This window comes from Sceloporus occidentalis, unplaced genomic scaffold (genome assembly GCF_023333645.1).
Source record: "Sceloporus occidentalis isolate IW3139 unplaced genomic scaffold, rSceOcc1.0.p SCAF_126, whole genome shotgun sequence".
NCBI lineage: Eukaryota > Metazoa > Chordata > Lepidosauria > Squamata > Phrynosomatidae > Sceloporus > Sceloporus occidentalis.
In genome coordinates, this window is record NW_028317106.1 from 276,299 (window position 1) to 301,447 (window position 25,149).

The following is a 25,149-nucleotide window of genomic DNA, read 5'->3' on the forward strand; positions in this document are numbered from 1 at the left end:
GCCGGTATAATGTGTATCCGTATTGGGAGGTTTACGTCCTGTGCAAATTCCCCTACATTGAATGTATACCTGCTGTCAGGGTGGTGTCGGGCATACTGGTGTACTTTGTTTCTTGCCAACGCATTACATTTACTGCCTTTCGAGAAAATGTCACGTGGTTTTGAAACAAATACGTATCCAGTCGGTTGCTGTTTATCATGTAACAACGTGTATGTTTGGCTGTGAAAGATTTTGCGGCATATCGCGCTCCAGGGGGTCATTAACGACTTGTCTCTTGCTAGGATTTCTGTCCCTAAGTCATGGCAGACAGAAGATTGGAGAATTTCTGTGAACAAGCATGTGAATCCCTCAGAAGACAAGAGTATGAATTGGCCGTGTCACATTGCACAGAGGCACTCGTGTCCATCAGCCACTACAATGCCGCCGCCCCACCGGAGGCCAGCCAAACGCACCTCAACCGCATCAAGATCGAGAGCCTCCTTTATAGAATTGCCTCTTTTCTGCAGCTTGTGAGTTTATCTGTATTCTGCTGTAAAGATGTGTGTCTTACTCTTTATAGAGCGCGAGGTTTTACCGCACGTAGAAAAGTCATTTGGGCTTCAAGCCCCTCCACTTGATGGAGGAGAGCGTAGTCATTGGCAGAGCCGCATGGGATGTTGTGTTGGTTTAGTAGATGAAATGGTTTGATAGAAATGCTGGGAAGGCCTTGTTTGCCAAACCATGCAGAACCGAAGCAGCTAAATATCACACCTCAGAACCTGCAAATGTACCATTTTGTATCTTTCTAAATATAATATTTATTTTATTTTTTTTGTAGAAGAATTATGACCAAGCTGATGACGATTGTAAGCTGGGTGAGTGAATCCCCCGATATAACGTGAATATAGTTACTGCCAGACCTTCCCCGGGGGCTTCAGAAGCCTACTGGGAGACTTAAAGAGCATTAGTGTTTGCAGCAGGGGGTGTTTAATGTTCTGCATGCCCTACACATTTCATGGATATGTCCCTATATACCTGCGTTTTTGTGTGACATCACAGCTAGGAGATGTTAAGTTGTTGCTGTTACGCCCCAGGTCAGGCTTTAGTAGTGATGACGTTTGGCTCTTTAGATGTTTCTGTGGAATTGAAGTGTCTCAAAGTGCTGCAACTGAGTTCTGGCATTCCTTCTTCTTGGCAATTTCAGTTTTAGGGGCGAACCGGACCCGCCTGGATGGGTCAGTACATGCCGTGCTTTGCTGTATGCACCTGGAGGGCAAGTTGCAGACGTTATTGGGTCTTCTCTCCAAGTCCCTTGTCGGGGAACCACTGGTAAGATGTGCCCAAATGGCACGACAACTAGTGGTCTTTATGAGATGTGGATTATTCCTACACGAGAAGATCTCTCCTTTTAGGATATCCTCCCCGCTATGTCCATCCCTAGAAACTCTAGCGTAACTCCCTAATCTCTCCCGCTGGTGTGAGGTGGATGGTAAGGAAGTACCTGTCAGGACTCAGTCAGCTGTGTGAGGCCCATGCCATCAGATCTGCACTCTCTGGGCTGACCGAACTCTTGCACGATATTGGGCTTTATTAAACGGTGTCAGGCCGGTGGGATAGCCTGCCGTTTTCTTTTCTACAGCGTGTCTCTGTTTTTTTGTTGTGTCCCAGGCCTGTGCGATGCTCTGCATTCTCATTTTGTCTTTTCCTTTCTCAGAATGGGATGGTTACAAAGGATCTGACCAGATTAAAAACTCTCCTCGCTGAAATTGAGGTGAGTTGTGTCTTAAGTCTGTAAGACGGCGCAGAGGCTATATTCCAGCTAGTCAAGGCCTGTGGCTCCTGGAACCGCAGGACCCCGGCCTGTGTAATTTTATTCAGTTGAGTAATCCCTGTATACCCTGTGTGGCGAATTTGTGGCAATGCAATTATTGTTGGCATCAGGCAAACTTTGTTTGCTGCAATTATTGAATAAATGCTCGGAGACTGTTTTCATTGTATTTTTGAATAATTTGTCGATCTGTGGTATGTAAGCGGAGCGCCGGGGGCTGTAACTGTCTTCCTTTCTGCTTTGTGAGCCGTTTTCTTGTTTGTGGTTGCAGGCAGCTAGTAATACTGTAAGGTCCGGTTACCACGCCGAGGATCTGGACGATGGTATGCTTTTGTTCCTACATCAATAATTCTTTACTTTAGGGCCTTTGCCAGAGAACGTGACTTGGATAGCCGTCTGGTCTGAGTCTTGGTCAGTAATGTAAGGTGCAAGTCTTGGCCTGTAATCGGCTTATATTTGGCATCTGATGGAGTCTTCTGCCAGGGTCCAGGCTTCACATGTAGGTGTTTGGGAGATACATAGAGGTCCCAGGGAATATGCGGAGTGGCATAGAAGGCCCTGCGGAGAATGGCTAGGAGCACGAGGGGGATGGAGGGTGGCAGCTTGAGGGACGTTTTAGAGAGAACGTTGAATAGTGGTAGAAAGTGGACCAACGGAGTTCTTAGAGAGAAATTGGAGGTTCAAATTAGACTTGTTGCTGGTTGTTAAAAACAGACAAAATCTAGTTCGAAGGATTCCTCCTCCTCCCCAAGAAAGATTGCAATTATATAACATTTCTGGCAAGTATACCGCGGTAAAGCAGTTGATGCGGCGTCGGGGAACGAGGTGAAAGTGTACATTGTGGAATACTGAACAGTTCCTGTTCACATGCAGGGTCCCATGACAGGTGGTGTTTTCGCCCCCCGCCTCGAGGAGTTACAAGCAGCGAGGAATACACTCTATGTAAAAGGTAATCGGCGGGTGGCCTGGGGTGTACGGGGTGTAGTTTTCTTTTTTATATCTTTGGCTTATCGCTATCCAACCTCAACCAGCAGATGGTCTGCGAATGCACATTTTAAACATATAGTCATTTGGTGGTCATGGGTGCCTGGGATGTCTGTTTGCTCCAGTAGTGTTTTCCAGCTTGAGATACTACTGGTCCTGTGTCTCTTCCTTCAGGTTCCTGGAGCAGGGGATCTGCCGGTATGGAGCCCAGTGCACATCTGCTCATTCCCAAGAAGAACTGGAAGAATGGCAGAAGAGATACGCATCCCGGCTGATCCGACTGAAGCAGCAGAAAGAGAGCACGCAATTTTCAGGCAGCTACATGGAAACGCTGATCGAAAAATGGATGAATTCCTTGTCCCCAGAGAAAGTGGTAAAGATATTTGAGAAAGTGGCAGGTCATGCATTTCATGGGTTAAATGGAAATAGAGCAGGGGTTGGGGTGATTCGGATGAATGGACCCCACTGGTTTTTGCGTTTGCCAGTAAAACAGAATTAGTCTTTCCGCCGGTGTGTTAAAGAAATGAACATTATGGTTGTGAGGATTGTGTCAGTGTCTAGAGTGTCCGTGTTGCCCTCTGGCAGCAGGCACTTACTGTTTCGGTTTCTTTTGCAGCTCAGCGAATGTGTAGAAGGAGTGCGAGTGGAGTACAGTCCTGAGCTGTCGGTCACGGTTACCACCAAAAAATCCCATCAGATGTGGGCCTTCCTTCTCACCTGTAAGGTACGTACTGTCTGCTTCTGGGGAGCGACATATTTAATCACAGTGTCCTCCTCTTCTAGCCCATCTTTATATTTATAGCCTTTTGGAGTCGCTTCCAGACATGTTCACTTTAAACTTTCCACGACACATCTCTGTTCAAATGGCTAGCAGTTCCCAAGCTGTTTACCGGTTGAGTTTGTGCTCGTTGTCCATAGACTTGGGGTGGGAATTTTTAAACGTTAAATGACAGAAGTAAAATAAAAGTAATTTTAACGTGCTGACTTGCCATATTTTACTTGTCCCCCAGCCTGCAAAGATCCTACACCGCGTGGCGTTGCTGTACGATGCACACAGACCTCATTTCAGTATAGTTGCTATATCGGCTGGAGATGGAACCACGCAAGTGTCGCTGGAAGTATCGGAAAGTTGTCAGGAATGGGTGGGAGAGAAGACGGTGCAGAACGGAATCGACCTTTGTGTGTACAAGGTGCTGATCGCATTTAACACAGAGATATTCGGAACCTTCCGACAAACTGTGGTGTTTGACTTTGGCGTGGAGCCGGTGTTAATGCAGAGAATAATGGTGGATGCTGCTTCAACTGAAGGTATGTGGAGATGCCCGGCGTGGTAAAACACATCCAACACCTCCCTGGGATACAGATCTTTGTAACCAACCATCTGCACCACCACCTTGATCGAACACCCACTACAGGCTTCTGTTATTTACAAGAGTTTATCTCGCCTTTTGTGATTTTAATCTTTCAAAGTCCCTTCGATTTTGTTCTCGCAGTCTGCACCCGTGTGGGCACAGAGCTGCACCCGTGTGGCTTTGCCCTCTCTCCGATTTGGGATAATTCCTTCAAAAACCACGTGTTTGCAGTCATTTTCTTTGCCAAGTCTCGGGTTGCTGATGAAGTTCTGCAAGTTTCGCAGTTCAGTCTCCCTCGGGGAATCAGGCCTTCTAGCCCGTGGTAGTAACTGATATAACTGCATAATTATATTTCAATGATGACAACTCACCTCTTTGATTTTACTGTTGGGCAGCGTATTGTATGTTGGAAGGAGGGTGTCTGTAGATTATTTTGGTGTGCTCTATTGGGCTGTATTGTCTGTCGCCATCAGGATTCTGGGTAATAACCGGCCTTACATTAAGGGTAACAGTATAGATAGCTCCTGCCGGGGCAAATTTTCTTGTGTAGTGTTCCTAATTGATCTTTTATTCAATATAGTGATTTGTGATTCTCCTGTGTTTTTGTCCCATTGCTGCACAGACCTTGAATACTTGATGCACGCTCGACAGCAGCTGCTAACGACTGCCAAGCGCTGGGACTCCATGTCTAAAACCATTGTAGAATTCGAACCTAATGAAACTACTGAATTGGAGAGGAGCCTTCTAAGCCGATACCAGATTCCCCTGTCTGCCGATCAGCTTTTTACGCAGTCTGTCCTGGATAAGTCTCTCACCAAGGGCAACTATCAATCCCGCTTACATGACCTGCTGTACATTGAGGAGATCGCACAATATAAGGAAGTGAGCAAGTAAGTGTCCAGTGTGCATAGGATGTAATACGGTATATGGTGCAGTAATAGTCTGGCGTAGGGTATAATACAGTGACAGTCCTGTGTGTGTGTGTGTGAATGTGTGTATATGTGTGTATATATATATATATATATATATATATATATATATATATATATATATGTGTGTGTATATATATATATATATACCCCACCTCACCTCCTGGGTATTTTGTTAGGGCCCTGGCACTTAATGCTGTGGTTATAACGCTCTTGCTCCCATTACCCTGATGTCTCTAGATTGTAAGCTTGCGTGCAGGGCTCTCTCCACCTAATGTATCGGTTTGTCTTAGTCTGTCAATTCTCGTCTTGTCATATCCCTTGAACTTATGTATTGTATTAAGCGCTGCGTAAATTGTTGGCGCTATATAAATAAAAGATAATAATAATAATAATGTCTTGTAGTATTAATGGTGCTTTATGGAAAGTCAGCACAAGTTGTCTGTTGATTTCAGACCTGGCCACTGGAGGGCGCAATTGTAGCTTGTTTTAGAATTGTTTGGGAATTAGACTCTCGTGGGAGCCGTCAAGCTCTGCCTAACACAAAAATGCACTTTATCACGGGCGGTTTTGCATCTTTAAGGATAAACAGCCATATTTCAGACTTTAAATGACTCAACGGTTCCATTTTCAGAAAATCATTTTTCTAATTAAAATACATTGGCTGATGTATGTTTTTTCCCAGAAGTTGTGTTAATTTTTACTGTGTGGGTAACCCACACAATATAAACATTTCCTATGTACTGTGTTTTAGATTCAACATCAAAGTACAGCTTCAGCTGGTGGCCAGCTTCATGCTGACCGGAGTATCTGCGGGGGCAAAGTATGCCCAGAACGGGCAGCTCTTTGGGCGCTTTAAACTCACAGAGACGCTCTCTGAAGACACTTTGGCCGGGAGGCTGGTGATGACCAAAGTTAACGCTGTTTATTTATTGCCCGTCGCAAAAGAGAAATCTGCCCAGAGTCAGGGCACCAAAGAGAAGGTATACGAAGCGCTTATAGAAGAGAAAACAAAGGACTACATCTTCCTGAGAATATGTCGTGATTGCTGCGAGGAACTTCGGCTCCGTGCTGACCGTGAAATGCAGGTGTGTCGCAGGAGGGGGGGCCGAGCGGACATATACATCATACAGGACAATTTGGGAAAGGAGTGTATGGAGGCTGCGGGAGAATTCTCCTCTCCCTGCGTTGTACCGGCTGCTGAGCATCTTGTGACAGGGAATGGCCTGGGGGGAGACATTGTCGTAGGGGGTGCGATCCCAGTAAAACGGATGCGTCTATTGATTTCCTCTAACTGCCTTATGGGATTCGCTTCTTACTTCTGCTAATCCCCACTAACCCTTCAGGAACTTCTTTTCGAGCATCTCTGACAACCGTAATCTGTACCCTTTATTAAAGGATCGGTCTGCTGCCTGATTAATGGTTACCATAATCAGTGAAAATGATTACGCGTGATACGCTTCCCGGGGGATTCACCGTGCGGTCCTTATGTGTCATTTTACAGGTGGAGCTTCAGTTCCAGCTGAACCGGCAGCCTTTGTGTGAAATGCACTACGCGCTGGACAGAATCAAAGACAACAATATCTTATTCCCAGACCTGAGCACGACGCCCCCCATCCCATGGAGCCCTAACAGGTACTGCTTCTGCCGCTTGCCCTGTGAGCTGGCACTCTCGAGGCTTTCAGCTGTTCCGAGCAGCTGGATGCTTGAATCAGAATCAGTCAGTGCAGGGCAGTAATCCATTCATTTCTTTATGAAAAAGTTTGATTTTTATCTCTCTGTTCACGTGTGGTAAGTTGCTGTATTTTATCCCATAAGCAGGCCCGGACTGGCCATCGGGCACACCGGCCATTTTCCCGGTGGGCCAGGCGGCCCAGGGCCGGATTGACGTAGGGGCTGATGGAGCTGCAGCTCCAGGCACCTACCTTAAAATAGGCTCAGTCAGGACCGGACTGACTGGGCCTATGCGGCCGCATTAACGCAGGGCATAAGGGGCACCTGCCCCTTAAGCCCGCAGCAACTGTGACCGAGTCCGCCTCTCTAGGAGGCCGGGCAACCCCCACCAGGGCCGGCCTTAGGGGTGCGCGGCCGCACACGGCTTAAATTAAAACATCGGGGGTTTTTTTGTTTACTTTATTTAACATCCTTCATGTTAAAAAAACATCCTTCATGTTAAAAAAACAAAAACCCCGATGTTTTAATTTAAGCCCTGTGCGGCCGCGCACCCCTAAGGCCGGTCCTGGTGGGGGCTGCCCGGCCTCCTAGAGTGGCGGACCCGGTCGCAGTTGCTGCTTACAACGGCAACAAGGTAAGTAGGGTAAGGGAGGGGGGTGCAGTGAGAGGGGGGAGATAGAGGGGGTACATAGTGATAAGGGGGAACATAGTTAGAAGGGGCAGATAAGAAGGGGATGGGGAGAGGGGGTAGTGTGAATGCGTATGAGAATGAATGAATAAATGTGTGGATGAATTGTGTGAATGCGTATGAGAATTAATGAATTCATGTGTGGATGAATTGCTTGAATGATTTGTGAGACTGCATTAATGAGTATGTGTTATTGATTTGTGTGAATGAGTGAGTAAGTGTTTGTGTCTATCATGAATGTTTAAGTGATTTGGGGAAATGCAAAGATGGTACATGAAGGGTGGGCTTTAAAAATAAATAAAAATGGGCTGCTCAGTCTTAAATGCCCGGGCCTATTTTTTGTCCCAGTACGGGCCTGCCCATAAGTCACATTTTATTTCAAATGATTCACTTTTTTGAAACATGGGGGAAGTTTGAGGCACTTCGTTTTCTCTACTCATACCCAATACTTTTGGCCATATAGTGTATCCCGGTCTCCAAACGACTGTCAGGGAAGCGATCTGTTTCTGGCAGCGGCAGAAGACTTTTGGATGGAAGATCCGGCAGAGCAGCGCTTTGTTTGCAGAACCTTGATTGACTTTTCTCTCTTGTTAAACATCTTTGGCAAGATAACGCTGCTATCTCCACAATGGCCTGTGATAACATTAATGGCTTCAGCTCTTTTGATTGAGTCGTGTTTCAAACAGAACAAAGAGGACGGCGCTCCTGCCATCCTCCATTATGATTGAGAAACATTGGTATCGGCAAACAGTGTTTTCACGTCAGTTCTGCAGCTTGTGAGGCGAATAAAGAGAAAAGGGGGTTGTTTTGTACAATGGAGCTAAAAATGTTTCACTTAACTGTTTCTTGAAATAGCAATTTATCTTGGACATTAAAATCTTTGATTCACAGCGCCTCGAGTTACTGTGAGGATTGGGTGTTGCGTTTTATCATTTGGATATCTTTGGAATAAATATGTCGCTGAACCTTATCAGTTAATTATTTTTACTAATACGGCCCTTTTTTATCTTTGAATCGCAGGCAATGGGATGAGCTTTTGGACCCACGGTTAAACGCAAAGCAGAAGGAAGCCATCCTGGCCATCACCACACCTCTCTCCATACAGCTGCCTCCTGTCCTCATCATTGGCCCTTATGGGACCGGGAAGACGTTCACTTTAGCTCAGGCCGTGAAGCACATCCTTAAACAACAAGACACCCGGTAAACTGTAACGGAAAGTAGAGCCTCCTCGGTTCACTAGACTCCGCTTGTTCTTGGGGAATTTGCAGGTCGTATTTGGTTGTTGTTGTCCATCCAGATTGTGATGCTCCCAGCAGCCTCCCGTCTGTCGCCTCTGGGTTTATGTCCTATCTGTGTATAAGAGTTTGCTGACCTGTATTTTTCGCCGACAGGGTCCTCATCTGCACCCATTCTAACAGCGCCGCTGACCTCTACATAAAGGACTATTTACACCCCTATGTAGAAACGGGAAACCCCCAGGCCAGACCACTCAGGTACCCAAAGAAATGTCCTGACCGATTGTGTGCTCTGTGTGCGTCTCTGTATCCACGCGTAACAGAAATAAACGTAACCAGGTATCTCATGAAGCCTCTGCACCCCGATACACGGCGTTACTTCTGGACGATGGGGCAAACCCCCAACATCCAAAATATTCACTTACAACACAATAAAACGGACGGTGAATTTAAATGCGTTTATGAGCTGTAAGAATGCGCGGGGACTTGTGTGCCGGGGCGTGTGGGGACTGCGTGTAACTCTGCTCCCTCGCTGCATGTGTGATTAATTCCCAGCTGGCTGGGAAATCTTGGGACTCTAATAATTGCAGAGACGCCAACCACGGTTAGCTAAAGGGTAGGAAGAGCAGGGCTTACGTTCTGTCTTTGTCTTCACCTCTTATTGCTGTATGAATGTCTTGTCGCAATAGTAGCTGAGTGGGCAGGTGCTTTTCCCCCCTTTGATGGAGGTGTGTGTGTGTGTGTTTGTGTGTGTGTGTTTCCCGTGTTTTCAGGTCTGCATTCTTCCTGTGATTTGGTTTGTGCGTGTGTCCTCAGGGTATATTTCAGAAATCGCTGGGTGAAGACTGTCCATCCGGTGGTCCATCAGTACTGTCTGATCTCCAGCACACATGCCACCTTCCAGATGCCCCAGAAGGAGGACATATTGCGACATCGTGTTATAGTGGTTACCCTTAGCACTTCTCAGTATCTTTGTCAACTGGACCTGGAGCCTGGTAAGATGCACCGCTTCGCTCTGTTACGGATCTCTGGCCTGTCCTTACCCTTTAAGCTCTGCATGGCGACGGCGTCTGCTCCCTGAACTCCTTGTGTCCATGCATTCGTTAAATCCACCGGCAGTCCCCAAAATCAGACGCGACGCGGCATCAATGTTCCGGAACCCTCTCTGGATAATTTTCAAAATAAATTGAACATTTTTGTCAATTGAGGGATTGGGTTAAATCAGCCCCGTTCTCTATTTTTATTTGTAACTTGTGATTGAAAAGCACTTTGAACCTTGTATGGAAGGAAAAATGATGTTATTGATGTCAGGATCTCCCATCTGCGGTCGGTTTAGACCCCTTTATGGTCTGTCAGTATCGTTGGCGTGCAGAATGCTGAATTGGTTTAATCATGGGTTACGTGGCCCCCTGGGGCCTGCGTGTAGAAGACGCGCGCTAAAAGCCCCGTGTATTGGTGTGCACAGTGTTTGCCATTGATCCTGCGTGAATGATGTGTGAGGTTTGTTCATTTAAAGCTCATTATCCGGCCCGAGACGCCTCCTGTCGTTTAATGAAAGACTCAATCACTGTGTCTGTCATGTTTCTGATCTTAGAAGTCGTGGAGGGGTTTGGAAGAGTGCATTGTGGGTACATACGCCTCCTATGGAGGGGATCCGCTTCGTCTGTTTCAGGCCCCCCTGTGTCTTCTTTCTGCAGGTTTTTTTACTCACATCTTGCTGGATGAAGCTGCGCAGGCCATGGAGTGTGAGACCATCATGCCTCTCGCTCTGGCAAACAAGCACACCAGGGTGGTGCTGGCCGGAGACCACATGCAGGTACGGACCGTGACCTTCTATTCACCGCTTAAAGGGCTGCTGTCATGGGGGAAAAACTCCTTCAGCAACTAATGGAGCGTTCTGCAGCGTGGAGTAATGCACCCGCATGTCTCTTTTCTTGTCCTCTTATCATGGCACAGCCAGCTCTGACCTCACTTTATTGTTTTGCTACCATATTTACGCATACACAGAATAGCGTGTCCAGGAATATATCGGCGGACTACCTACTGACTAGACCCCAGCCTCCTAGTTAGTCCCTGGGTTAGTAGATAAGGAAACCCCGCGTGTTGCCCTGTTAACAGCAGCCTTTCTGTCTTCCAGCTCAGCCCCTTTGTATACAGTGAGTTTGCCAGAGAGCGAAACCTTCACGTGTCTCTGTTGGACCGGCTGTACGAGCATTACCCGGTGGACTTCCCCTGCCGGATTCTGCTGTGTGAAAACTATCGCTCCCACGAAGCAATCATCAAGTAGGTGTGAAATCGTGCCCCCCGTGCTCTCCTCCGCAGCCTTTTAGAGCCTCTAATACGAGGTATTCTTCCGGCTCCTCGCCCCTGCAGGTTGGCAGCTTGTCTGGCGTGGAGGTTGGGGCTGTTGGTTACTCCTTAGATGTAGAACCATCCCTCTGGGGGCATTCACATCCGGTGTCATAAGTGGACGGGACTCGAAAGTGTTCTTTATCATACATCTGTACACCATAAATCACCGGAGAGTAAAGTGTGTGACAGCTAAACGTCTGTGAGCTTTAACGCTTGCTGATTGAACTATACATTGTAGGGGGCCGGCTCGCTGATTGAACTATACATTATGTGGAATAATGTTGCATCTTTCTTTTTTGCCCTCAGCTATACTTCTGAGTTGTTTTATGAAGGCAAGCTGATGGCTAGCGGGAAGCAGCCAGCCCACAAGGATTTCTACCCCCTGACATTTTTTACGGCGCGTGGCGAGGACGTTCAAGAGAAGAACAGCACCGCGTTTTACAACAATGCCGAGGTACTGGCTCATCTGTCACATTACTAAGGGATCTCTGCAGCTGTGACAGTGATGAAGGGCATGTAATTAAATGTATTTGTTTTGCGCACACACAAGCCTTTGTTTTACACCCAAAGGATCATTAATCACAGTGTAGTTACTGTCACTCAGATAGCGCCCCCCCATGTTATCCTATCTCGTTCATACGGGAGCCCGGAGGAGCCCGCCAAGGCTACGGTTATTTAGACTTCCTTTTTAGAGATTTAACTTCATAGAGATATAGGCCAACGGAGGCCTGGCGCTTGGCGTCCAAATAATAGTCGGCCGTTCCCGCACCTCAGGGCCAGATGTCCTGCCTGTCCTTCATCCATCAGCTCCCTTTAGAGGATAAGGCAGCGTCCGCAGAGCCGTCTGGCGAGTTATATACGGTGCGTGCGGCTCTGGTTCTGTCTAACCATTCTCTCCATCATAGTGAGAGTTCATTCCGTTCCGTGTAATCGTTCTGAGGGTCTCTCCTGACATTTTCTGCATCATCAAACCAATGAGATTTGCGGTTTTATTGACCGCAGGTTAAGGTATTGAATGACGTTCGGCCGGTGCGTGCCGAGCCCGGGAGAGACTATATGTAACGCGTTTACTTACCTCTGCTGCTGGCTTACCTCTGCTGCTGGGATTTGGTAATGGAGACAAATTGCTTCCACGGCACAAAGCTTCCCGATTTATCAATGAGACTGCGATCGGGAACCGAGACTTATTACTTTATAATGATGGCGTTTAACTTAAAGACACGAATCCTTAGACTGTCAAGAATACCTAAATGGGGGGTCATCACCGTGAGCAACAGAGACTTATTATTTTAGATTATTTAAAGTGATCCGGTTGGTATTAATGTGGAGCTTTTTTTCCTTCTTAATCCGGAGCTGAATCTAAGAGCTATAAGAACCCGAGACACCAACGCACGCCTTTTATTTGTTAGGTGTTTGAAGTCGTGGAACGTGTGGAGGAGTTGAGGCGGAAGTGGCCCGTGGCGTGGGGCAAGCTGGATGACGGCAGTATCGGGGTGGTTACTCCATATGCTGATCAGGTGTTCAGGATTCGGGCTGAGCTGAGGAAGAAGCGTCTTTCGGAAGTCAGCGTGGAAAGAGTGTTAAATGTTCAGGGTAAGGGCAGCCGGTACCGGCACGGGTTATGGGCAGCCGGCGCTCGCGTGTTCGGGACGAACGCTTCATATATGTGGGAAAAGCGGAGCGGGGGAGGACGCAGGCTTTTCGTATAGAATAGCAGAATTTTCACTTGCGAGGGGCTGTGTTTTTATTGATTTCCCCGCTGCCTTGTCTGCTTGCCTGTCGCTTAGCCCGCTATTCTCTCCTAAGTGTGACCCCCTTTATTCTGCATGCCCCATTAGGTACCGGTGTTTCCTTTTGGTGTGGGGTGAACCATGAATGGTTTCTTTGTTATAACGGTTTCTGGAATGTTCTCTCTTTCCAGGGAAACAGTTCCGGGTTCTGTTTCTCAGCACGGTGCGAACCCGGCACACATGCAAACATAAGCAAACCCCCATTAAAAGGAAGGAGCAGCTCCTGGAGGACTCGACGGAAGATCTGGACTACGGCTTCCTCTCCAACTACAAACTCCTTAACACGGCCATCACTCGGGCCCAGTCCCTGGTAGCCGTGGTTGGTGATCCAATCGCTCTGTGCTCTATTGGAAGATGCAGGTAGGAGATCTTCGCAGAAGCGCGGGGCGAGAGTGGGGTTAGAGAATCCGGGTCGCTTTGAAACGACCCCATGCAAACGTCTCATTATCCTCCCTGTGATGCTGCTTGGGAGCGTCAGATCTCTGCCAAATCGCTTCAACTCCGTTGAGGCAATCCCTCCACCAGGCGTGTTATGCGTTTTATTAATTTTGCACGAGCCGTGGCTATCCCTCATTGTTTGGTAATTCGTCAATTGGCTTTAAACCAAACAGAACGGGTAGAGCGAGGGATAAGCGAGGAGCCCGTGCAGGAATATTTAGTTGCTGATATAGCACATTCAGACTTGTGTTTGGGAAGGAGGCCCATGCAACGCCCCTGGGCCACTCGGCCCCCTGCCACCAGGCTACGTGTTTTAGATGTACTCGGTGAGACCCTCATTGGCCGATATTAAAGAATTAGTCTTTCGCAGATGCTTTTTGTTTATGTTCTTTTAAATAATGCAAATAACACTTAATGCGTAATTATATTGCTGGCGGCTGTAATATGGAATAGAAATAAAATGGATTTTCTTTTTTAATGAACGGGCAAACGCGCATGGCCAATTTTAAACATAATGGGGGGGCTCGGCAAGCGCGGCCCCCCAGCCAAGCTGTACCTCCCTCCCGCCAAAACGCAAGGGAACCTTATCTACAAAAGTATAACCCCTAAAATTCGTTGATATTTTGGACTTTTAATTGCAGGAAGTTTTGGGAGCAATTCATCGCAATTTGCCATGAGAATAAAAGCCTTCATGGGATCACATTTGAACAGATCAAATCTCAGCTGGAGGCCTTGGAGTTAAAGAAAACATATGTGCTCAACCCATTAGCTCCCGAATTTATTCCCCGAGCATTGAGACAGCAGCACTCGGGGAGCGGCTCCAAGCAGCAGCAGTCGTCTCCTCCAAAGGTGAGGCTCCGAATCTGTGGCCCCTGTGCCAGAGCACTCTGTGGAGTGCGGTGTGGCCCCTGTGCCAGAGCACTCTGTGGAGTGCGGTGTGGCCCCTGTGCCAGAGCACTCTGTGGAGTGCGGTGTGGCCCCTGTGCCAGAGCACTCTGTGGAGTGCGGTGTGGCCCCTGTGCCAGAGCAGTATGTGGAGTGCGGTGTGGCCCCTGTGCCAATCGGTACCTAGTTTTTATATATAACAATTCAGCCATTATAAAATGCAAGAAAATGCATGTTTCTTTTTGAAAGGTATTTTTAATGATGTTTCTCTCTAGGGGAAGGGTCATCACAATCAGTCCGACCACTTCCAAGGGGATGGCCTAGGTAAGCCACCAACTCGATAAGACACGCACACGCGTGGCTTTGTTAATGCCGGTGATGTCCATCCTTCTCACGCGTCTGTTTTATTGCTTGCAGTTCAGCCCAACCCGTCTGTTCTCATCGGTAACCCTATCCGGGCTTACACCCCACCCCTGGGGCCACACACCAACATGGGCAAATCGCCGAGCCCTGTGCAGAGGATAGACCCCCACACCGGCACCAGCATCCTCTACGTACCAGCCGTCTACGGGGGCAACATGGTCATGTCTGTGCCTTTACCTGTGAGTACACGAATCAGGTCTGCTGTCCTGCTGACTGACGTGGTCGGCTGGTGGCCTTTGTGCACAGCTCTGTGCCAACTAGCAGCATAGAATCTGCCGGCAGATCAGACTGCCTTTGTCTTTAGCATTAATAAGCAGCGGCGCAGTAAATGTGTGCTGCAGGGTGCACCTGCCCCGTACACCGAGTGTTGGTCCTTTCCGGCCGATTTTCTGCGCTCCCGGTGAGGAGTGGAGACAATACTTGCCGTTTTTAGCACTTTGTGATGTTTCTGGAGCACCATGCGCATCTCTGGGGACCAGAGAAACGCTTGCCTCATACCCGGCACCGCCGAACGTTGGAAACGACCAAACCTCTTCGTGCACAATGTTTAAAAAATGATCTCTCTTTTGTTTGAAACGCTTCCTCCTGTCTTGTGATTCTCACTGGCTTGTAATCGCCGCGTTTAGCTGATATTAGCGGCTGTTTGTTCCGTGGCTTAGATGTGATTAATAGAGCAAAAAATGCATAAGAACACAATTGCATTATATACACCTCAGCAGAACGCTGAGCAGGAGATGTCCGAGTCGGCCCCGTGAGCTGCACAATAACGCTTCCGATTAGAAACGGAACTGGCAGAGGTTTTTATCTTCGCAAATTACCTTTTGTCACGTTCTCCTCCATTCCATATTCCAAAATGCCCCCCATTCCCAACCGGAGCTCGGTGCTTAGTCTTTAGTCAAAGTTTATACCTTTTATTTGGAGAGAAGCTCTTGGGACCTCAGAGGGCTCTTCTCGGGATGGAATTTCCATTTTCTCTTGGGTTGTGATGTCCATTTCCCAGTAGCCAGCGGGCACTGGCTGGGCAGTCCATGTTTCTCATCCTCGAGGGTCTGTTATAAAGGTTTCGTGACTTATTGATTTTTAGGTGCCGTGGCCAGGCTACCAGAGTAGGTTTTCAGTGGATCCACGTCTCATGACCCACCCGGCTATGGCATACAACATGAACCTCCTGCAGGCGCATGGCCGCGGATCTCCCATCCCTTTCGGGCTCGGGCATCACTCTCCTGTTAACGTGGGCCAGCAGCAGACCCAGCCACCTACCCCGCTGTCCGACAAGGAGCCGCACGAACAAAGCAGGAACGGTGGGTGTTGTCTCTGGTTCTGGGTCTGACCCGGTGCAGGCATGAAATGTGTGGCTGCGGATTGCTAAGCAGCGGGATTTTACGCGCGAGTTTGTGCTGCTTTAGAAAGCGAGGGCGTGAAATGCGGTTATTGCCCTCGGGAACCGGTTTCTTCTCACACTCATCTCCTGCTAATGTTTCAGGTAAAAGTGAACACAATCCCGCCGCAGATTTGAATAAGCTTCGGACGCCGGAGAAGAAACCTGCGGAGTGTAAACAGGTGACGGCACATTGTTCTCTGCTGGGCTACACCATGCTCTACTAACCAGAAGCGTCCACCAGCCCTCATTAATGTGAAGTTAGAGCCGTTCAGCGTCGTCGTCCCTGAAGTCCCCAGAGCTGATCTGTCCCTTTCCGTTTAACATCATGTGTCGCTTTCATTTTTCGTAGGCGGATTTGGACCCAAACGCACAGACCAGAAGCCCAGAATCCCGAGCTAATGCTGGTTTTCTCAATCCCAAATTTCACCGGAAAGATAATCCAAACCAGAGACATCTGAACATCCACCTCACTCCTCCGCAACCCCAGTACCCTGTGCCGAACCGTCACTACCAACACCTGTCCCAGTTACAAAGGCCGCCGTATGCTTTGCAACAGCAGAACCATTTGTCTGAACTGCAAAATCAAATACCTCCTCAGCAAGGGCAGGTGGTCCCGCAGCCGCCCCCAGCCTCCCAGCTCTCCCCAGCCTTCCAGCCCAGTCCCAACCACTCCTTCTTCAACAGCCCCATTCCTCACCGGCCTCATTCCCCCAGCACAGAAGGCATGATTCCCGAGCCTCCACCACCCCCACCGCCTATGCTTCAAGAGGTTAACAACCCGCTTCGGTCTGTTGCCCAACACAACCCTTTATTGTCCTCGCATATGAACAATTTCATTGAAGACGGCCCTCAAACGATGGGTGCTGGGGAGACGTTGGGTGAGTGCAATGCATCTTTGTACCGCTTTAACATGTGTAATCCGTGTCACAGAGCGCGTCAAGCCACTCGTGTCATTCTTGGGCCTGTGTTCACCATTACTTTTGCTGTCCTGTCTGTAATTGAGATGTCGGGTAATGCGTTGCAGCGCGGGTTGCAGGTTATTGTAATGCTAGAGCCGCATGCGCGGGGTGCGATGCTGGGTGGCAGAGGCCGGGTATCAATCGTAATCACAAAGCTTTTTACCAGTAGGGATATAGCCTCGAACTTTCCAAAAGGCTAAGACACTGACAAATCCGTACCGGTTCTTCAGACGAGGCTTACAGCTCGGTGGCACTAAAGCATAAGGGCTAATAGTTACCCCCCCAATCCCCCCGCAGGGATAAAAATCCTCTGTTTTGGAGCTTTGAAGGGTCTTACATTTCAGCTCCACAAGAAAAGGGGATGCCTGATTAGAGGACATGAGCCGGTCACGTGCATGCCTTATGCTGGCCGTTGCAGTGTTAGTATCAGTCTGTGTGTCTCCGCACCCGCAGATCGCTTACATGGCAACATAGCCCTGGAAACCTTACGGCAGCAGCAGACGAGGTTACAACAGTGGAACGAACACAACGCCTTCCTCAGCCACGGCAACATCCCCTTTCCTCACCATCCTCATCCTCACCTGCAGCATCTCCCCCAACAAGCAATGGGAATCCCCCCACAGCCGTTACTCCGGCCCAGCTGGAGGCTCCCCAACAATCCCGAGGAGGAGTCCGAGGCAGCCTATTCCAGGTAGGAAGCTCCTTCTGGTCACGTTGTGTCCGTCAGCAGGAGCTCTTCGGAGCAGCTCTGGCCGGGCATGGCGGTCAGCGCCTTCACCAAGTTAAGGTTGCTGTAGGAGAGATTTACGTTTTGTTGGCCAACAGCCCGGTCGCTGGAATATTTCTGTTCGTTAAAATCTCCTCTTTGCGTCCGTTAATGGTTTCTGTCCCTGTGGTCCCAGTACAGAACGAAGTGTTACTGCACTGAGTAATGGTCCAGGTTTTCTTCATACCCTTCTCGCTCCAATCTCAGGTTCCAGGAGTTTTTACGTGAAATTTCCCAGCACGATCACAGTGAGAACAGGGAGCTCTCGGAAATGCCTCCTCCGCAGTCAAGACTGTTACAGTATCGGCAGGTCCAAAACAGAAGCCCACCAGCGCTGGCGTCTCCTTCCTCCAACCACAGCGGTCACTTCCCAAACTTCAGCGAGAACAGCCGAGACATGGAGATGAGCGGCAACCCAGCGTTTCCCCAGCATGTAGCCCAAATGTACAATGCCCCTTACCCTATGCCCTCCGGACACCTGACTCCACCACCCCTCAAATACCTGCAGCACGACGGATCATGGACATACGCTAACTTACAGCAAAATCCCATAATGGGCCAAGGTTTTCACTACGGGATGACCCCTCTTCAGCACAGACCGCCACCGAACGCCGCGTTCATACACCAACTGCAAAACCATCAGCAGGTCGCCGGTCAGGAAACATTTCAACCTCCATCATCGAGAGCAGTGTCCACCTCTTCACTCCATGGCTTAGAAGAGGTAAAGGGCCGCAGGTCTGGGGGGGCTGGGGACAGCCTGTTCTGGAGCTTCAGAAGGGTTTTTTGTGTCATTTTGTCTGATTCAGCATTTCTGTGTCTTATGCGATAAAAGGGGTGTTCTGAATACGGGGTCCACTGAGATGTGACAGGGGGGGGGGCTCTGTTTGACTTTACCGCTCTGTGTGACTGTAGCCCTCTGTGTGTGACAGGGGGGCTGTGTGTGACAGGGGGGCTGTGTGTGACTGTAGCCCTGTGTGTGTGACGGGGACTCTGTGTGACTGTAGCCCTCTGTGTGTGACGGGGCTCTGTGTGACTGTACCCCTCTGTGTGTGACGGGGGCTGTGTGTGACTACCCCTCTGTGTGTGACGGGGGCTCTGTGTGACTGTACCCCTCTGTGTGTGACGGGGGCTCTGTGTGACTGTACCCCTCTGTGTGTGACTGTACCCCTCTGTGTGTGACTGTACCCCTCTGTGTGTGATGGGGGCTCTGTGAGACTATACCCCTCTGTGTGTGACGGGGGGGCTCTGTGTGACTGTACCCCTCTGTGTGTGACTGTACCCCTCTGTGTGTGACGGGGGCTCTGTGTGACTGTAGCCCTCTGTGTGTGACAGGGGGGCTGTGTGTGACAGGGGGGCTGTGTGTGACTGTAGCCCTCTGTGTGTGACAGGGGGGCTGTGTGTGACGGGGACTCTGTGTGACTGTAGCGCTGTGTGTGACTGTAGCCCTCTGTGTGTGACGGGGACTCTGTGTGACTGTAGCCCTCTGTGTGTGACTGTACCCCTCTGTGTGTGACAGGGGGGCTGTGTGTGACTAGCCCTCTGTGTGTGACGGGACTCTGTGTGACTGTAGCCCTCTGTGTGTGACGGGGCTCTGTGTGACTGTAGCCCTCTGTGTGTGACGGGGGCTGTGTGTGACTGTAGCCCTCTGTGTGTGACAGGGGGGCTGTGTGTGACTGTAGCCCTCTGTGTGTGACGGGAACTCTGTGTGACTGTAGCCCTCTGTGTGTGACTGTAGCCCTCTGTGTGTGACGGGGCTCTGTGTGACTGTAGCCCTCTGTGTGTGACGGGGCTCTGTGTGACTGTAGCCCTCTGTGTGTGACGGGGGCTGTGTGTGACTGTAGCCCTCTGTGTGTGACTGTACCCCTCTGTGTGTGACAGGGGGGCTGTGTGTGACTGTAGCCCTCGCCGTGTGCGAGAGCTTCTAATTTCTCGCAGTCGGTATGTGTAAAGTGAATAATGGTGCCATCCACCTCAAACTGAATTAAAGACGTGATTGAGATCGGTGGAACGTTATTGTAAGGTGTAAATAACACCAAAACTTGCGAAAACCTTCTGTTTGCGAGAAGCGGTCGAGCTCTGCGGGTATAATTTATTGTAATGATTTCATTGTTAAGTTTTAGCAGATTTTAAGCAAATGCAGAATCTGTGAGCCGTGTTCCTGTGCCAGCGACAGCCGCCCGCCACATGCGTCTCTGGGTCGTTCCGTGCCCCCGTTTACAGGCCTTCCTGCACCTGCAGGGGCTAGCATGGGGCGATAGGGTACAGTAACTTCCTCAACGAGAAAGCAAGAGGAGAATGCCCAGGATTGGGGAGGAAAAAGGCAGGGGAGGTCATTATGACAGAGTAATTCTAAACATGGATAGTGAAACAGGACGGGCTTTCACACGTGTGTGGATGAGCAGTGTAGGGTCCGGTAGCCTCCTCTGTGTGGCCTGGGGTATGTTTCGTGGCCACCAGTCCCTTCTCCTGTCACATGATAAACGTATGGAGTATGTGAGTAGTCACGCTCCTCGCTAATCTCTGGGCGTGGGCTGCGTGTCTTCATTAGTCTGCATTATTAAGTATAGATATGAATGAGCAGATTTTAATTTGGATAAATTCTCTGTTCTGAGGATTTTTTTCAGACGGGACAGTAACTGCTAACAGTAGTAACAGGCCTTCGTCGTGTCACCCCATGTAGAAATGTTTCTTTTCCGGTTAGAATGGCAAATTGCTGGTATTGGCTATTTTTGGTTGGGTGTGGGACACGCATGAGCCGCGTCTTCATACACACGCGATTACAATCGTTAAACCGATTCTTTTTCCCCAGTATGAACCTCGAGGGCCCGGCAGGCCGCTGTACCAAAGAAGAATCTCTGCTAGTTCTGCACACGTCGGTCCAGAAGCGTTAGCCGCTTGTCAAGAAAACCTCGGTCAATGTAAAGAAGCTCTAGAACACAGCGGCCAGGCCTCGTTCAGCTATCTGTCCCCCGAGTTATGGCTCAACGCGGCATCGTCCGTCTCCTACCAGAACATTCCATGCAATGGATCCAGCAGACCTCTGCCACCCAGGGACACGTTAGGTGAGATGCTGCCGCCTTATGGCCAAAAAGGGACAAGCCCTGGGCTAGGGTAAGAGGAGACAGGTCAGAGTTTGTCAGGGACCCCCAGCAGCGCATGGTTTCTCTTAAGAGAATGTCTCTTCAGGTTGGCCACTGAAGCCCGTAGTTTGAGTCCCTTGTGCTCATATCCGGACACTGAAAAGTTATCTTAACCCAAGTGCGTCCCGTCTCCGTGCGCATGACATCGCTCGCTCGCTCTCCGCGCTGCCTCGATTAATATTGCTCTTTTCTCTGTTTCTGTGGTTTTTTTTGTGCAGTCGCTCCACCAAAAATGGCAAAACCTCCCGACGATCTTTTGAAGGCAGAAAACCTGCAGCTGGCGAGTTCCTTCAACTACAACGTCCTGCAGCACCTCGGCCAGTTCCCTCCTCTAATGCCCAACAAACAGATTGTAGAGCCCAGCGGGGCGGCCGCTGTGCAGCAGAGCTCTGGCGGGAGCAAGCCCACCATGTCTTACGCGAGTGCCCTGCGGGCCCCCCCCAAGCCGAAACCCCCTCCTGAGCAGACAAAGAAGAATAGCGACCCCTTGTCTTTGTTTCAGGAACTTAGCTTAGGCAGTTCGTCAGGAAGCAACGGCTTTTATTCCTATTTTAAATAAATGCTCTCCTTTTTCGGTTTTGTTTTTATAATGCAACTTTTTGTTTTTTGTTTTGTAGAAACGCCCTGTTTTAAGCTTTGGGTAATGAGTAAAATTAGGCTCGTCTGTACTCTTTCAGCTATTTTATTTCTCCCTTTTCCGTGTGTCTGAAAAGGTACGTGCGAATGTATGCATCGTGTGCATTAAAATACATTCACACGTATACGTCTGGATACACATGAAGGCGTTTGTATACAGATAGCACCATAATGACGGGCGACGACGTATATTTACGTCGCGTGAATATACTTTCGCACCAACCGTTAAAAGCTTTGCTGCTAAATTTGCAACTAGTTAGAAAAATTAAAAAACAAAAAAATAATTTTGCTAATTTTAATGTGGGTCTGACTTTTGACGGCTTTTATGTAGAACATTTTTTAAAGTGTCATACATGTTGCGTTACAGTTAGCAGCCTCGTTAAAAACTGAAAAAAAAAATATATATAAACAAACTTTTGTCAAAATTGTATTTAAAAAGGAAAAAAAAAATTGTAATTAGCCTTTAGGTTTGTTCAGTTAACTTTGGGATCTCCGCTGGGTTTCTATACCAGAAATAGCCAGGCAATGTAAATTATTTTATTTTTTCTGCTTCCAAAATTTCTTTCCTTTTTTAATTTTTTTTTTTTTTTTTTTTTAATAAAGGTGCAGCAACTTCTAAATATTTTTGTTTTATTCAGTGGGGACGAGCTGCCGTTATTTTATGTTTGAAACTATTTAATTTAGCGAACGATCTCTTTCTTGTATAGGATGGGAGGAACCATTTATATCACGGGGGGGGGGTCGGGAGGCCTCTTGGTTTTAGCGCCCCTCTGGTTTTTACAAATCCACTTGTTGTGAGATTAATCATATTGTCCCCCTCATTAAAAGCTTCTGAACCCTAAATAAGAAAAAGATGAGAAAAAAATCAAAATTGTGTGATTTGTATGAAATATGTAATTTTTCTTTTTTTTTTTTTTTCATTTTGCTATATTTCTTTCTTTCCTTTGATGCATGTGATGGGAATCTTGGTAACTTTGTAACAAAGAACAAGAAATAGAATTATGTGGAATCACGTTTTGGGGTCAGGCTATTTTTGTCTTTTTTTATTATTTTTTTCATAGAATAATAATCATTATCCCTGAAAAAAAATGTAATGTGCAAAGCTGATCAGAAAGCGATACATTTCAGAAGGTAAAGAGTTAAAGCTGGGTATGTTACCCTCCCTGTGGCAATATATAAGCTTACAATACTGCTTTATATACAGAATCATGTGTCCTCCTTTTAAATGTGCAAAAACAAAGCAAAATTAACAAAAAAAATATATAAATATATTTAAATATATATAAAAAAAATAAAACAATATACTTTAAAATAAAATAAAAATAAAAAAGTTCTGCATTTTCTTTCTGCGCAAGCATTTAAACTGCTTGTTTTAAATGTTAATTTAGTCTTTTTTTTTTTCTTCCGAATCATGAAAAATCTATTTTTTAGGGTACGTTGGTGCTGAGTAGATTTAATACCTATTTTAAAAAGAAAGAAGTGTGTGAATTTGGTGAAGATTCTGTTTCTTTTCACTATATGCATGTGTAAATGTTTGTAATCTGGCTTTAAATTCTCCCCTTCGGTGGTATCGAGAAATCCATTTGTGCCGCTAACTTTTTTTTTCTTTTTTCCCTGGTAAATTTTTTGGTACATTTTATTTGATGTTTACATTAAAATGTGACATTATTGAAGACAAACAACCATCACTTTGCTGTTTTATTTGAACAGCGATAGAGCGAGAGTCGAGGGGGGAGGCAGTCGCAGCAGGGAATATGAATTCCGCCGCAGCGCCGCTTTTCTGGCCGGCAGCCACGTCAGTCGACGGTGTGGAGGAAGATGCTTCTCGAGTGCCCCTCCAGCCCACGTTTTCAGTATGTCTTGCAGTCTGTGGGTTATGTTTATGGGCAGGGGTGCGCTTTACGGCCGCCCCCCGTTATAAGAGATAAAGGGGCTGTGTTATGGGGGTCAGAAAGCCTGCTGCTCCGGGACACATAAAGGTAACAGGGAGGGGGGTGGAATGTATAGGTTAGACATGCTTCCCCTCCTATATATTTACTGAATATACACATCCCGCTGTACCAATCCCCCCCCCCCCCCCCAGGTATCTCCAGTAACCCACACTGAAGAGCAGGACACGCTTCACACGCTCACCTGTGCTCAGGCAGGCTTTTTACTGAGCGCTGGTCTAGCCACGGTGCTCAGCCGGTTACCAGGTACCGCCGCCGGCTTATCCCGAGCTGATAACCGTACACCATGGGCTCACCGGTGCAAATGCTTACATATAGAGGTCTCTGCAGGTCATTACAGAAGAAAGGGGGTCTGCGGTGCAAAATATGAGGAGGAAGAGCTGGGTAAAACCCCCGGCACCTGGACCCAAACACTGGCACGAGAGCCACCACGGCCAACAAAACGGAGACCGAAGAGGCCACGGGCTGATTCTACCCCCCAAAAAACAAATTTACTTCAAAGAGAAATGCAGAAGCCGAGCGGCTTCCACTGTACAGTAACAGGAGTGAGACGCAGAGCTTGCAATCCATCCTAGCGTTACATGTGCTCCAGCGCAGGCTTACACGCAGATTAAGAAAATTTGTTTCTATACACATTATCGGGGCTTTCAGGGCTGTCGGACCCCTGTGATACCCTCATACCCAGGAAGCATTCTGACCTCCTAGAAACGTGGGGCATCAGGGGATTGGGACTGGCCAAACTAAACAGGGACACTTGGGAGGTGTGGGGCAGATTGTACCCTGAAACATGGGTGAGGGGGTAAAATACTGTCTGGAACCCCCTTTGTTTAGTGTAAAGCCAGGGCAACAGGGGCAGATGCTGCAGGGCCCCACACGGGTGGGGCAGCAAGGAGGGCGGGGCTAGTAGGAGAAACATCGTTGAATTTAAATCTGGTTAATATGAAGCGCTTTTCAGTGTACATATGCATTCACACACCAGCATACACAAGGTTAATTGCGAGACGCACGGGGTTAATTGCCGGCTGCACCAGCTACTGCCCCTCAGTGTGATTGGGACTGAGAGAGAGAGAGTCACCGACCGGAGAGCCCTGCTAAGAGACTGCCCGGGGCAAAAACAGCCTGGGGACAAATGGACTGCTACCCGAGTACAGCCTGGAAGCAAAGAGAGACTGCTTTTCCTTATACAGCTTGGAGGCTGAGGAGACTGCTCCCCTCAATACAGTCTGAGGAGGCCAAAGAGACTGCTCCCCTCAATACAGTCTGAGGAGGCCAAAGAGACTGCTCCCCTCAATACAGTCTGAGGAGGCCAAAAAGAGACTGCTCCCCTCAGTACAGTCTGAGGAGGCCGAAGAGACTGCTCCCCTCGACACAGTCTGAGGAAGCCGAAGAGACTGCTCCCCTCGACACAGTCTGAGGAGGCCAAAGAGACTGCTCCCCTCGACACAGTCTGAGGAGGCCAAAGAGACTGCTCCCCTCGACACAGTCTGAGGAGGCCAAAGAGACTGCTCCCCTCGACACAGTCTGAGGAGGCCAAAGAGACTGCTCCCCTCGACACAGTCTGAGGAGGCCAAAGAGACTGCTCCCCTCGACACAGTCTGAGGAGGCCAAAGAGACTGCTCCCCTCGACACAGTCTGAGGAGGCCAAAGAGACTGCTCCCCTCGACACAGTCTGAGGAGGCCAAAGAGACTGCTCCCCTCGACACAGTCTGAGGAGGCCAAAGAGACTGCTCCCCTCGACACAGTCTGAGGAGGCCAAAGAGA

At 48.5% G+C, this 25,149-nt stretch overlaps 1 protein-coding gene across 1 annotated transcript; it reads left to right on the top strand.

Moving 5' to 3' along the window:
* Positions 1 to 299: 299 nt before the first annotated feature.
* Positions 300 to 21,362, top strand: LOC149281885 (ATP-dependent RNA helicase with zinc finger domain-like). The gene is made up of 30 exons (XM_089498861.1): positions 300 to 509; positions 818 to 854; positions 1,184 to 1,308; positions 1,694 to 1,750; positions 2,079 to 2,130; positions 2,681 to 2,756; positions 2,966 to 3,164; positions 3,408 to 3,515; positions 3,802 to 4,099; positions 4,766 to 5,033; positions 5,827 to 6,160; positions 6,577 to 6,707; positions 8,455 to 8,634; positions 8,826 to 8,927; positions 9,486 to 9,664; positions 10,367 to 10,485; positions 10,807 to 10,952; positions 11,328 to 11,475; positions 12,431 to 12,614; positions 12,943 to 13,171; positions 13,891 to 14,098; positions 14,410 to 14,458; positions 14,552 to 14,736; positions 15,642 to 15,858; positions 16,041 to 16,117; positions 16,288 to 16,816; positions 17,351 to 17,588; positions 17,871 to 18,384; positions 20,473 to 20,725; positions 21,022 to 21,362. The coding sequence occupies exons 1-30, from the start codon at positions 300 to 302 to the stop codon at positions 21,360 to 21,362; spliced, it is 5,793 nt and encodes a 1,930-aa protein (XP_089354987.1).
* The last annotated feature ends 3,787 nt before the right edge of the window (positions 21,363 to 25,149 follow it).

Coding starts and splice junctions, on each gene's coding strand:
- LOC149281885 (XM_089498861.1), top strand. CDS start 300: ATGGCAGACAGAAGATTGGAGAATTTCTGTGAACAAGCATGTGAATCC. Junction 5,034..5,826: donor CAATATAAGGAAGTGAGCAA/GTAAGTGTCCAG, acceptor ACTGTGTTTTAG/ATTCAACATCAAAGTACAGC. Junction 18,385..20,472: donor CACTCCATGGCTTAGAAGAG/GTAAAGGGCCGC, acceptor CTTTTTCCCCAG/TATGAACCTCGAGGGCCCGG.